The sequence below is a fragment of the Seriola lalandi genome, unplaced genomic scaffold (assembly GCF_002814215.2).
Source record: "Seriola lalandi dorsalis isolate HSWRI2012SDOR001 ecotype SW California unplaced genomic scaffold, Sedor1 jcf7180002054735, whole genome shotgun sequence".
NCBI lineage: Eukaryota > Metazoa > Chordata > Actinopteri > Carangiformes > Carangidae > Seriola > Seriola lalandi.
This window is the reverse complement of record NW_019525288.1, coordinates 278,463-292,212: the sequence shown is the minus strand read 5'-3', so window position 1 is coordinate 292,212 and position 13,750 is coordinate 278,463. Positions and strand designations below refer to the sequence as shown.

Genomic DNA, 13,750 nt, shown 5'->3' with positions numbered 1-13,750 from the left:
GGAAATTTATTAGTAATTTGTTGCCTCTGAAGCCAATTTTCCATCCAAATGTTTCATGAACTTGGAACAAATTTTCCAAAAATCTGCAAAAGAAAGTGGAGTTAAATGACTGTTTCCATCCACCACTGTGATGCAAATATTAAAAGTTGATTCATTGAAATCATCTTGTTTCTATGTTTTTATGTGCACATTGATAAATAAAAACAGGTGGATAGAAACTTATGAAAGCTTTCTTGCATACAAACAAAAAAACAGTTTTCAATCCACACGAAGGGTACATGGTCTTCTAGTACAGTCAGCCTTGATTCTCAGGCTCACACCCAACAGCTCTTGTTGCAGGGAATTCAGTCTGGCCTGACTCACATTGCAGAGTGATAAATCTGTTGCTAATCTCTCAAGCCAGATAGTATACTTGGGCTCCGTGTGCCAGTCAGCCTGTCCCATGCTTATTTACACCCCTATTTCCTATACACTTCCTGTGCCGAGCAGGAAAGGGAGGTGTCCCCTCAGCCTCAAGTAATTCGTGCAGAGACTGAAGCAGCTGCCTTATGATAAATGTTTCAAGACAAAACTGTTTAAAGGAAATAAGGATAACGTTAGAGTCATACACAGCTTGTCTCAGCCTCAGGGCGGTGAATTATTTTTTCACTCTCTCTAAAGGGAGCATTGAATAGGGCCAGGAACAGTTCTAATCTCTTGTGGGTGACAGACGAAGTGACAACAGGCCATGGCACAGACGCATGTCTTTGACACCCCAGACCCCGTGTTCAGCTTGAGAGCTGGAACCTGATCTACTAAGGCGTTGGATGTGAAGAAGTTCTCAACACTGTGTATTGCTTTCTTAATACAATATACTCTGTTTGTAACAGTATGTTCTTTTCATGCAGCAAACATGGTCTCCTGTAGCTTTTAAGAAATGTCTCAAATATAAACTTGACTCTCTCCCTCTCGCTCTCTCTTTCTCTCTTTCTTTCCGTCTCTCTCTTATTCAGACGACTTGCGGGGAATGACCTGTCATTCATCCACCCTGAAGCCCTGTCTGGACTGCATCAGCTCAAAGTCCTGTAAGCATACATCCTCCCTGCCACCACCACCGGTGTCAGTACACACATACATACACCACCACATACACTTATGGCTGTGACAGCGTGAAGTGCTCCACACAAGGGGTGGGGGGGTAAACATTGCAGTTTGTGGTAACATTCCGGTGCTGTCAGTTATTGCTACCCTAATCATAGTCATACAACTAACATCCACTTAGAATAGACTAAATGCACTTTTCCATTCCTGCCCCGACTGTAAACTGTAACATCAACAGAGAATTGCATACAAGCTCTGTCTATGAATTAATTCTGCATAATTTACATCAGGCAGCACAATTATGTGCTGCACACAAAAAGCACTGCCCTGTTGATTCTGCACTGAGCCAAAAGTTTAAAGTCCTGTTGAGTCAGAGGTGAGGTCTTAGATATGAGACTGAAAACACAAACACATCGAGGCATTGTATATGCTTATATCAGTTGATTTATTCACATTGTTATCTGCAACTACAGAAGTCACAACATTATAAGTTTTATTTTGACTACATGCAGTTCAAACAGCCCCATTCACATTGGATTTGGGTCAGTTATTACAAACACTAACTATATAAGGACACACAATTTTTACATTGCTCTTAATGAACCAAAGATGAAATACAGACTAAAAACCAACAAACAAATGCTCTCATTTGATGATCAAAGTTTTCTCATCAGCTTGGCAAACACGAAATCAGGGAAACCACTGTCCTTTCCAAAGGAATAACTGTAACCAGTGTGGCTCAACACACTCACTGTGTGTTGACTCAAATCAACACACAGAGGAGACCTTCACAAAGCTCACTAGTATAGTGAACAAGGAATGTACCTGTGGATACATATTGTTTTAGGTTTGTGATGCAAAAGGAACATTGTTGATTTTGTTGAGTTGATATCATCACTTTCACCATTTCATCTTCAGGATGCTCCAGAATAACCAGCTAAAGACTGTGCCCAGCGCAGCCCTGAAGACCCTTCATTCTCTCCAGTCTCTGTAAGTCATGTGCAAAACGCTCACACACACATGCTCAGGCATATCCATGCAAACATGTTTGGGGCATTGTCAAAGAACATTTGAATAATTGTACAGGTGAGATATTTTGTTGTATTGAAATAGCTTGAGTTGGTGAAACTACAGCCTCGTGGACTGAAAATTGACTGTTTTGAATTGCGGATGGAACGGGTAAATGATCAGGGTAGTAGTGGTGCGGCTGTCATTCATGTGTAAATGTAAGAAATCACTCTACTAAGTCATAATGTCACACCAGCCATGTCAGTGAGTCTTATGAATAGCCCTTGTATTCTCTTGTAGTTGCAGTTAATGAAAAAGGTATTTCGACCTGAATTCCTGGACAGGAAGATATGCTGCAATCATCAGAGCTGTTGTCAGAGACAGCACTGCAGTGTATTTACACAGCCTGCTATCCAAAGTGGAATTCATAGAGTTTGTGCCAAACTAACAACCACATTCTAGACAGTTACTCACAAAGACAATAAAGCAATAGCAGAACACTATTAATCTATCTACTAAAGATCTAAACGTTTTGTGCTAAAAATTTGCAAAACAAATTTATGCAAAAGTTGGTATATCGGCAATAATGGAGTTTAGTTTGAGGCTACTGATTTGTCAGTGTGAATGACAGATGAGATGCACTAAAAGTATATATAGAATTGAGATCAGTACTTGGGCTTTTTTGCCACATTAGGTGCATGGTTCAGTTGGTCCACCATTTTGGGCCAGACCGAACTGTCTATTAGTAAACTAAATACATTAAAGAAGTTTTGAAACTGAGTAGAACATATAGTGGGATTGCTTTTGCAGCAATCTCACCTAACTACTACTAACTCTCACCAAGACATTTGTAGTTGTGAGTAAAATGTCTCGACAACAATTGAATGGATTGCCATGAAATTTGGTACACGCATTCTCGCCCCCCTCAGGATGAACTGGTGATCTTTGCCGATCATCAGGTCAATTTATTCATTTGTCCAATACTTCAGCTGTACTTTGTGTTTAGTACTATGAATAAATAGCATGCTAACCTGTGTCAGTCCAAAGCACCACTGTGGCTAAGTACAGCCTCATGCATATCTCTCCAAATTACAGAAATAACACGTTGAGCCACGTTATTTAAAATAAATGTCAACTCTGGAAACGATAAAAAAACTGCATTGTGTTACGGTAACAGTTTGTCAAACTTCAGCAACCATGTTCCTGGTCATATTGAGCATCAGATTGCTTGAACTGTTCAGAACAGATAGTTGTCATACACCATCGTACTTTAATTTTCCCTGTTTAATACATGGCTGCAGCCATCACTTATAGTATCTTAAATTATACCTACAGGCAGGGCTGTAAACTAACGGTCGCCACTCGCCAAATGCGACTAAAATATTCCCCTGGCGACTTAATTTTGGAGGGCTACATGCCATGGGGCAGGTAAGTGTTTGTCACAATATAGCAAAACATTGCTGCGATAAAATGCCTAAACATTTTTGGAGGTGCACGTTGACGGACGCAGAGGCTCTGTGTCGGGGGTTCACGTCGACGCAGAGGCTCTGCGTCGTGACGGCGTCGACTTGACGCAGTAGTATAAATCAGCCTCCACGCGTCACCACCAGCCCGCGCAGTGTTGTTCCGGCGCAGCAATGTGGAGGCACATACCCGGTGTGAGTGACCCAAAAAGAAAGAGTATAGAGGAGAAAGCAGCGCACCAATTAATTGTGGTTGGCAATAAAACGATGAAACTCGAGACCATCCGAGAGCACGAAGGAAGAAAAATGTCACGCTGTTTGCAAATCAGTGTCTCGGGCTCAGTCCGAGCATCTCTTCACTCAACCTGCCGTGACTGCTCTGACGTCTTTATCAGAAGAGACCAAAGATCATGCACTGATCCACTTTGTTCTGTTCTATTTTTTTTTTTTTTTTCCTTGAATTTTGTTATTATCATTTGTTATCAGAACAGGAGGTTAACTGGTACTGGCACTGCCCATGTTCGCAATGTTTTGAATATTCAAAATATTAAAAATGTATTTTGAATAATATTTTGGTCTCTTTCCTATTATATATATCGCTATATAATACTGTTATCTCAATGAAAAGTACTGAAACAGATGTATATGTAACAAAAAGAGGCAATTTATTACTTGGCCGGTAAAAAATTTACTTGGCCGGTAGATTTTTTCATCTACCGGTCCCCTTGGCAGGTGAGCCAAAAAGTTAGTTTACAGCCCTGCCTACAGGTAACAGCAATATGACGAGGGTGAAGACTTCACTCCTGCTGCAGTGTTTGTTGTGCGCTAAGCAATAGCACTGTGCAAATGTCAGTCACTCTAAATCAGCAGGTTTTCAATGAGCTTGTGTGTTCCTACATGTTTACTCGTAACTGTTAGCCCTCTAACAATTTCCTGCTTCGCTTGCCCTCAGTCTCGACATTGTATTTCTGCGTCTACTGAATGTCAGTTTCATTGAGACCATAACATGTACATAGCTTTATTTGTACCACCTACCTCCACCACTGCGCCTTTTGAATTTGACAGTGACTAAAGGAGAAATGGATCCAGCTGGAGAAACGTGCTGAAAATCCAGCTTTCTCTCCATTATCACTCCTCTATATCCCTCCTCGTGTCCCTTGCTTCCCCTCGTCTTTTTTTTTTTTTTTTTCTGTGCCTCTCCTCTTTCTTTTTAACAGATGTCTTTTCTCTGTGAGGGTTTTAAGGTCTGTAGCTGAAGTAATATGCTTTGGCAGAGCTAGGACTTGGTTTGTATAAAGCCTTAGAGAGCTAAATGTCAATCAAGACTGTTTTTCTTCCAGCCCAGACACTTGAGGAATTTTGAGGGAGGGCGAGACGCTCAGGGAAGGAGGATAGCATGAAAAAACAGTGCAGTGATGGTGAAACGGACACTTGTGCATTAATCTTTAAATTAAGAATATTTCCTTTTTTTTATTTTAAACCACCAATCTATTGGCTTCTGATTACAATTCTATCTACAGGGGTCAGTACTCTCTAGTACATTATTAATTTCATGGGGAACACTTACACATTGGATACCCTAAATATCCACAGCATGAAACTTGAGAGTTATGCTCTATATATTATAAAATTAAAATTTTGTGAATTAACCAGTAAGAAATGGACAGGTTAATATCACATTTACCGTGGCAGCCAGATAAACATTGTGTGTCATACATTTGAAGAATGAAGAGTTTTCCTGAGTGAGCGATGAGAGGTATTTCTGTATTTCTCATAAGTGTGGCTAAAAAAAAAAAAAAAAGACAGAAAGTTAGACCATTGCAGTGGTTGCAATAATGCAGGTGTTGTGCTGCTAAGTGGTCACAAAGAGCAAGTGTAGCCACAGAGTAAAGCTCAAACCTCAGCCTGCAGTCAAGATTCAGATGTTTCTGGAAGAGTTTATAGTCTAGGAGGATGTTGACGTTGAGCTGCTGCCCCTCTGCAGTGAGTTGAATGATGTGAGGTTATGCAAATGCAACTTGGGTGCTTTGGAGGTGTTCTGGGTGGGGCTAGTAACCAAACACACCAAAACGTCTATCACATATACATAAGGCTGTTCTTTCTATATTTATTTTATTTAAAGTTAGGATGGTAATCACTGCCCTGCCAGGACGCCCTGTGTGCAGCGCTGACACACACACACACACACACACACACACACACACACACACACACACAGAGAGAGCAGGGGCAGAGAGATTCTGCAGAGTTGTGGAAAATATGCGTTTTTTTTAAAAACTCATCCTCAAAAACAAATGGATTATTAAAATGGTAAAAACACAATAACACAGTTTCACGTTAAAAATCTCCCTTTCTCCAACAGACACAGGACGTCAGGATGGAAAGAGTAGCCGACTAGAAATGCTTTAATGTCCGGCGCTTAGGGAAAACCCTTTCATATAGTATCAGTAAAATGATCAATTCTTAAACCGGAAATACAGTTTTCCTGCAAGAATGATATGGAAATAATTGATGGAGAAAAAAAAAGTTGTGAATAATTTAGCTTTTTTATTTATGGCAGTATCAAATGTCTTTTTAAGCATCATATTAATTGAATGAATCTGTGATTTGTAGTCGCCTGGATGCGAACCATATCACCACCGTTCCAGATGACAGTTTTGAAGGCCTTCAGCAGCTGCGCCACCTCTGGTTGGATGACAACAACCTGACGGAGGTCCCCATCAGTTCCCTGAGACACCAGGCGAACCTTCAGGCTCTGACGCTGGCACTCAACTGCATCTCGTACATACCAGACAACGCCTTCACAAACCTCACCAGTCTAGTTGTGTTGTAAGTTATATTAAGCTACTGTACAAATGTTTACAAATTGTTTACTCAGCAATTTGCACTGATCCCTTCAGGTGTGATTCAAGTGTACTAAAAAAATATTCTAATGATGGTTTATATCAAACTGAACTAAACACTGTTGTATGTTACGTCACTGCTACGTGAAAAAATACCAAGAAGGACAGAATTTGTAAATGGGTAAGTAGTCATGTTGCAAATCAGTCCCTGGATTAAAAAAAACATATAGACAGTTACATAGTTACATACCATGGTATTTCATCAGTCAAGGCTTTTGGTGAGATATCTTTTAAAAGCCACAGCATTTGAGTAATAAACAGTTTAATTCATTAAAGTGAGCTTCCCCAGGACAGCCTGAGCATGCGGTCTTAATAGACCTATACACTAAATAACTCAACAGGAACAACCTGCTGGTGTACTTTTTTTAAACCTTAATTAACCTGCCACACTGACTAAGAACATTCTCATGTTTACTGAAATGACCTGAGGGAGAAGCTGAGGAGGTGACAGTCACACGGTGTTGAGTAGCTCCGGATATTTCTCAAATTGAAAACCAACACATGCAAATTCCCTGCAGAGAGATTATACAGTAACAGTTTCATGTCTCTGTAGTATCTGTGCCATGACTTGTAATGAGTGGATGGATATTTTTGGGGGGTAATTTCTGTAAGTAACCAACTCTCACTCAATCTGACTGAGTGCTAGTAAAATATGACTGGTTCTCCCCTTTAAATTAAAGAAGCTGTAATTCATAGTTGCTCATACATCATCTACATTATTCTGTCACCACAAATCAATGCAAATTACCTCTCCTTGTGTTCTGCTCTGACTCTGAATGTATCCTCTGAGCAACTGCAAATCAGATTCACAGCACAAACTTTGTACTATTTATTTCCACAGCTTAGAGTCAGTAAGTCAACAAAATGGGCTGCTGCTCCTGCCTGCTGCGTTTTTGTGTGCAAAATATGCCATTGGGGTTTGAATTTGAATGTTAATGACACGCTGAAAAAGTTGCTTGATGGTGATGTAAAAATCAAGATTATGTTGTTGTTTTATGCATGGTGGGAAATGCTGAAACCTTCCTTGAGAAGAACAAGTACAAATGCTGTATTTGGTGTGTTACGAATCTGAGGGATTATTCCAAACTTACATTTTTTTTCCCCCTTGCTGCTGTTATAGAATCACACAAACACAAGCACACAGACACACTGAATGGTATTGCTGCAGGGTTAGTATAAACATGTCAGGATAAACAGGAAGAAAAGACCTAGAATCTATTAGGCTGGGAAAACCCTCTGCATATACACATGTAGTACACACACCTGATCAAATCACACACATCACGCAAGGCGGATTAAAACCCCGGATGAATGGGAAAGATAATTTTATATCTGTCACAGCATGAAAACCTCAAAAATGCGCGTAAAACTGCTTTTTGCTTTTCCAGGCATCTTCACAACAACAGAATTAAAGAGATAGGAGACAACTGTTTTGCTGGACTCTTGAACCTGGAGACACTGTAAGTGGACAGTCGTACAGTGTGCATCAGTCTAAGTGTGTTTGTGCTCGTGTTTGTGTGTGCTAACAGCTCCCCCACCCACCTCTGCCCCAGTCCTCCAGACATCATTGTGTCCACTTCCTCCTTTAATTGCTCTAGGATAAATAGAGCAAAGTACATGATGCTTATCAAATCTGCCCTCCCACTGTTCACTTCCTCCTGCCACACAGCCTTACCTAATGGCAAACAGCTACTGTACAACACACAGACCTTTTACAGGAGACTGGGGATGTCCTGATCCTTTTTTTGTTTTTTATCCTAACTTCCAGTCTGATCCATTTAAAATGAAATATCTGCTCTAGTTGTGGTGATCCACTGTTTACATTTCCCTACATAACAACATAGCAGAGTGAACACTTAATTTAGTTATATTGAAATTAGTTAAGGTTTGCAATGGTGTTTTCAAGCCTATAGTGTGGTGTGTCGTGTTTTGAATAATATCTACCAAAGATCAAGGCAAAGTCCCTACTACCTATTGTGCCAAAACAATAACAAATCAATTGATTGATTAGTCGATGGGCATGAAATTAACAATATTTTTAATGATGCATTACCCTCCTGTCAATTTTCAAGCAAAAATGACTTTTTTCTGGCTTTTCAATTGTGAGTGTTTGCTGCTTACCCCTGTTTCATATCATTATAAATTCGATATCGAAGCAACCAATGATTGAATCCAAAAAATACATGTCAATTGTTAAGTAATTATTGTCTGTAATCCAAGCTCCATGGTTCAGTTGCTTGCAGCATGTGGAGCTAAATCATTCAGTACTGCTAGCAGGTCATATCTTTTGTTAATAGGATTATAACAATGCTAGTAATCTTAATTATTAACAATTGGTGTGTGACTTGGAGCTGACCACAGTCACACTTCAATTAACAATGCTTAAATGCAGATCTTTTTGTTTGCATGTACCATTAACTAGTGGCTTTAGAGGGATGGATTTGTTTCACTGTAAAGCAAAAGAAAAAAAGAACAGCACTGACTCTCTTTGCCTCTCTCTGTCTCTCCATAGAGATCTGAACTTCAACAACCTGATGGTTTTTCCCAAAGCAATACAGGCCCTGCCTAAACTGAAGGAACTGTGAGTGCATTGTCCTGCTTCTGCTCTGTGTGTGTTGGGGGGGGGGGGGTACTTTTGCTTTGACACTTTAGTCAGGGACTGGTTAACTCATCAGCACATAAAGGAAGCTTGTTGGTGTCTATTAGTTTTTATGTGATTTAAAAAAAAAAAAAAAAAAAAAAAAAAAAAAGACAAATATCTGACAAAGTAACCCTCAGAGTGTCAGTGAATTTGACACATCACATTTACAGATCTGGTTTCTGTAGCAGGCTGTGAGAGTTGTTTGGCACCTTTGTTTGTGCTTGATTTGGTTGAACTGTCTATGCATTTGTAACATGGTTTTTGATTTTTTGGGTTTTTTTTTTTTTCAAATGTTTGGTTTTTGTATATAGCAACCTAACTTATAGGTCAGGTTTCATAGTGAGCAAAGTGTCTTCACACTGTCTCCTTGCTCTTCCTCCTGCAGCGGCTTTCACAGCAATGATATTGCTTCCATACCTGAACGGGCCTTCCATAACAACCCCCTGCTGCGAACCATGTAAGATCAAACTCTTCTGATTCACTGAAACAGACATAACACACTAATAACTCAAACTTCTTTAATGGCCACCCATGCATGATGTACAGTATGCTTTCTGATGAGCACACACACAGTTTTAGCTGATGTGAGATACGAGTGTAAGGCTTCAGTAGATGAATGTCCAGAAGATGGTGCCATTCTCGCATAGTAAATGACTTTGGTTTGAACTCTTCCCCTGTGCTCTTGCTGCCCTCCCAGACATCTCTATGACAACCCTCTGTCCTTCGTGGGCGCGTCAGCTTTCCAGAATCTGTCGGACCTGCACTCCCTGTAAGTCCCACTGTCAAGCACAGCTTCTGACAAATCACTGTTACCAAGTTCTGTTTGAACTCCGTCAGTCAGTGGTGTCCTAAACGTTAAACTAAGATCTATTTTTGTGTGTTTTAAAGGGTCGTTGTGTCTTGTTTGATTCATACCAGCTCATACTTTGATGTTTGTGACAGTGGTTTTACTCTTCATCACCATGTGTGTTTCAGGATGTTGCGTGGGGCCAGTATGATGCAGGACTTCCCCATCCTTACATGGACTAATAAACTTGAGAGTCTGTGAGTGAAGTTGGACTTGGATGCAGCATCTGTTCCCGCTTGTGCTTTTGTGTGTCTCAGAAGTGACTCATTAGGTTTTTCATTTCCAGGACCCTGTCAGGAACCAAGATCTCGTCCATCCCCGCTGATCTGTGTGAGGATCTCAAGTTGCTTCGGACACTGTAAGAGACTTTTCCTTTCTTTTCACCTGCAACAGAACTTAAAACACATTATACAAATAATTGTACTTACTGAGGATTAAAGATTGTTAAGAATTTTGGATTCCCATTCATGCTAAAAATGTGGCATTTCAGAAAGTGTATATACTATACAGGGAAATTGTTTATAAACTACCTTTATAGTGGAAGATGATCAACAATCCAACCTTTTTTCTTCATTCTTTTATTTTAAATTGTCCCAGTTGTCTAATTATTGAAGCTGTTTGTGTCCCTCCATCAGAGACCTGTCCTACAATGAGGTCGAGGGGCTTCCGTCCCTCCAGGGCTGCGTCCTCCTGCAGGAGATGTGAGTGTGGAACATTTAGAAGACAGTTAACAAATGATTTCAGACAAGGATAGTAAAGATTAAAGGGCTGATTCTATTTTAAGACTAAAATAAGAGAATGTAATAACAATGAACACAATAAAGGTAATTAGCGGCTTGTTTATAATCTGTTAAATATTTGGTTTGAATCTACAGAAGCTTTCAGCACAATCATATTCAAGAAATTGAAAGGGACACTTTCCAAGGTCTCTCTGCTCTCCATTTACTGTAAGTTCGCTCAGTCGCACACACTCAGTAACACACACACTGTAAAAACAAAGGTTTTATACCTGGATTGTGAATTCATGCCATTGTGATTTTACACAGAGACCTGAGTAGAAATGAAATCCGGGTTATCCACAGAGACGCTTTCCTCACCCTTACTGCTCTCACCAACCTGTGAGTATGACCTGTGTCTTATTTTACCACCGTTCATCATAAAGAATACAGAACTCCACTTACATATCATTGTTTGGTTTGACTTTCTCTATTGTACAGCATTAAATTACTTGTGTGTGATCTTTTTTTTTTTATTTTTTTTTTTTTATTACAGAGATCTGAGTATGAACTCTCTGACTGTGATTCCAACGACTGGACTGAGCGCCCTCAGTCAGCTAAAACTCTCAGGGAACCCACAGATGAAAAATGTGCTGACAGCAAAAAACCTACCCAAACTCAGGTGAGGAAGAAATTCTGTGGCCGCTAGTTCTGTCATCTAAGTGTTTAGGAGGGAATGTAGAACATAACACTATGTAGCTACAACATCCCAGATTCAATTTAAGCAGGTGACTTTTGATGCATGTGTTCCCCCGTTTTTCTCTCCCCTTGTTCTCGCTCAGCTCTCTACAGTCGCCCTCTGATACAGGCACAAAATGCCCCAAAAAACATTTAACATATAATAACCTTGATTTGTTGAAGGGTAAAACAAAAATTAATTTAAATTGTAGAAAATGTATAAGGGTTAGCTAGAGGGTTGAAATAAATCTCAAACTGGGATTAGATCAATTGTTTTTTAACTGTTTGTCAACATTTCTTCTGAATTGTTTTCAGAAAGAAAGATCACATTATTGCAGGACATAGCCCTTACACAGATATGGCTGATTTTTAAAGGATTTTTAAAATAGAGTTGTAGTGAAGGTCTGCATAGAAACACCAGGTCTTGGTGTTGATGAGGAATTCATTTTCTCCACAGAAACCTCAGCTACTAGTGTATTTAATCACTTTTAGCCATTTAGTGGACTTATTTTCCCTCACCTTTTGTTTTCACAACTAAATACGAAAAGACATTAAACACCTCTTTGCAGTTTATGAATACATTGATTTTTCCATGTATTTTTTCAGTGAGTCTTATTATGTCATCCCTAGGTTACCTTAAATGCCTTATATATGTACATAACTGTATTTCTCACAGGGGAAAAAATACTTTCTGGCCTGTAGTGTTCTTGCATCTAAAAAACACTTGCTTTGACACAAAGAAGACAAAAAACATCTGAGTCCAAAATGGAGAAAACACAGCATACATGCTGCGCTGCACAAACTCAAACCAAGCAGTTGAATTGTTGTGAATCACCACAGCAGATGAAATCATTCACCAGTGCTTGATCTGTAAAAAAAAAAAAAAAAAATGAACACGTGAACAAAATATAAAAGTGATATAAGTGAATCTGTTTTGCTGTTTTTCTCTGTCTGCTGTGATTTTATGTGCGTGACTGACTGACAACAAACTCCACCTCTTTGCTTCTGTTTAATGAGAAAGCCAGCTGAATCTGTTTTCTTCACAGTCGTAGACACACTATGGAAACATCCAAATATTATTATTGAAAAAAATCAGAAGGGCCAGATACTTGCAGACAAACACATTATTTATACTTTTTCCAGTATGGTTTTCAAGATTCTGGACCATCTGTATTATCAACACTGGGCCTCAGTAGGATGATATCGGCCTCTCTAAATGATCATTGTTTTTTTTTTTTTGTAGGTCCATCTCTGTCCCTTACGCCTACCAGTGCTGTGCATTTGTTGGATGTGACTCAATGACGAGTTCCTCTGAGGAAAATGACGTAAAGAAATCTACAGGTGGGAATGCTTCAGTCAGAGCCTTTTCCGTGCAACAGTTTACATGTTAGCTAAACTTCTTTTGTTTTATTTACAAAAGCAACTACAAATATCAATGGAGTTTGTTTTATATAACCCTCCAAACAGCATTCTTTATTCCCAGACCACCAGATATCAGATGTAGATGTTGGATGTTTTTGCTTTTTTTAAGTTTTACCCAGTTCACAGCCTGAATGCGTTTTGAAACTTCACAGATTGCATTATACAGATGTGTGCATCAGGAAAAATTTACAATGTGTTTTATTGCATTAGACAACTTTTAACAACTACCATTAAACACTGTCCTACATTTTCTACCTAAAGTGTATAGTTGTAGGAAACATTAGGAAAATTACTCCCATTATGTGCATCTTATGTTGTGTAATGTGTGCTCTGTGAATTATCTTATATTGTATTTGCCTTATTTTAGTATTTCTGAACATGCTGAAGATATTTTTACAGTCATTATGTTACTAAGTCGTCTTGTTTTGTTTTAGTAGTGGAGTGCAGTTTAGATGGAACAAAACTGACAGCTTGGAGGAGAATTTTATAGCTAAATATGTGTGTGTGATATTGCCAGTTGTGGGTCGTAAGTGGGGGATGTAGTTTGAGAGCTATCTCTATTTATTGGTAGGATGGTGGATTTATTCCAGTTTATTGTTTAATCAGAGATGTTGTGAGATGTATTGATGGTTTTGATAAGTTCTGTGACTGATTTGTTTGGATCTTGTATGAATAGAAGTACATCTTCTGCATATATGCTTATTTTATGTGTTTTCTTATTAGTGTGGATGCCTGTTATGATGTTTTGGTGTCTTGCCGCTTCTAATGGTTCAATAAAGAGTGCAAATAGTGAAGGTAAAAGTTATGTCCACTCTTACCTTCACTATTTGCACTCTTGTCTGGTGCCTCTGCGGAGTGTGAAATTACATGAGATTAGGTTGTCAGTCATAATTGCTGCCCTAGACTCATTTTGGTGGCATACCCTGTATCTA

The 13,750-nt window shown here is 39.3% G+C and overlaps 1 protein-coding gene across 1 annotated transcript in view; it reads left to right on the top strand.

Moving 5' to 3' along the window:
* lgr4 (leucine-rich repeat containing G protein-coupled receptor 4) overlaps nt 1–13,750 on the top strand; it is a 32,254-nt gene that overhangs the window by 13,954 nt on the left and 4,550 nt on the right. Inside the window, exons 3-16 of the mRNA XM_023424375.2 lie at nt 993–1,064; nt 1,999–2,070; nt 6,165–6,380; nt 7,843–7,914; nt 8,967–9,035; nt 9,481–9,552; nt 9,793–9,864; nt 10,071–10,139; nt 10,229–10,300; nt 10,578–10,643; nt 10,818–10,889; nt 10,989–11,060; nt 11,215–11,340; nt 12,640–12,737. Of these exons, the coding sequence (XP_023280143.1) occupies nt 993–1,064; nt 1,999–2,070; nt 6,165–6,380; nt 7,843–7,914; nt 8,967–9,035; nt 9,481–9,552; nt 9,793–9,864; nt 10,071–10,139; nt 10,229–10,300; nt 10,578–10,643; nt 10,818–10,889; nt 10,989–11,060; nt 11,215–11,340; nt 12,640–12,737 (1,220 nt within the window). The remainder of the gene's footprint in view (nt 1–992; nt 1,065–1,998; nt 2,071–6,164; nt 6,381–7,842; nt 7,915–8,966; nt 9,036–9,480; nt 9,553–9,792; nt 9,865–10,070; nt 10,140–10,228; nt 10,301–10,577; nt 10,644–10,817; nt 10,890–10,988; nt 11,061–11,214; nt 11,341–12,639; nt 12,738–13,750) is intronic.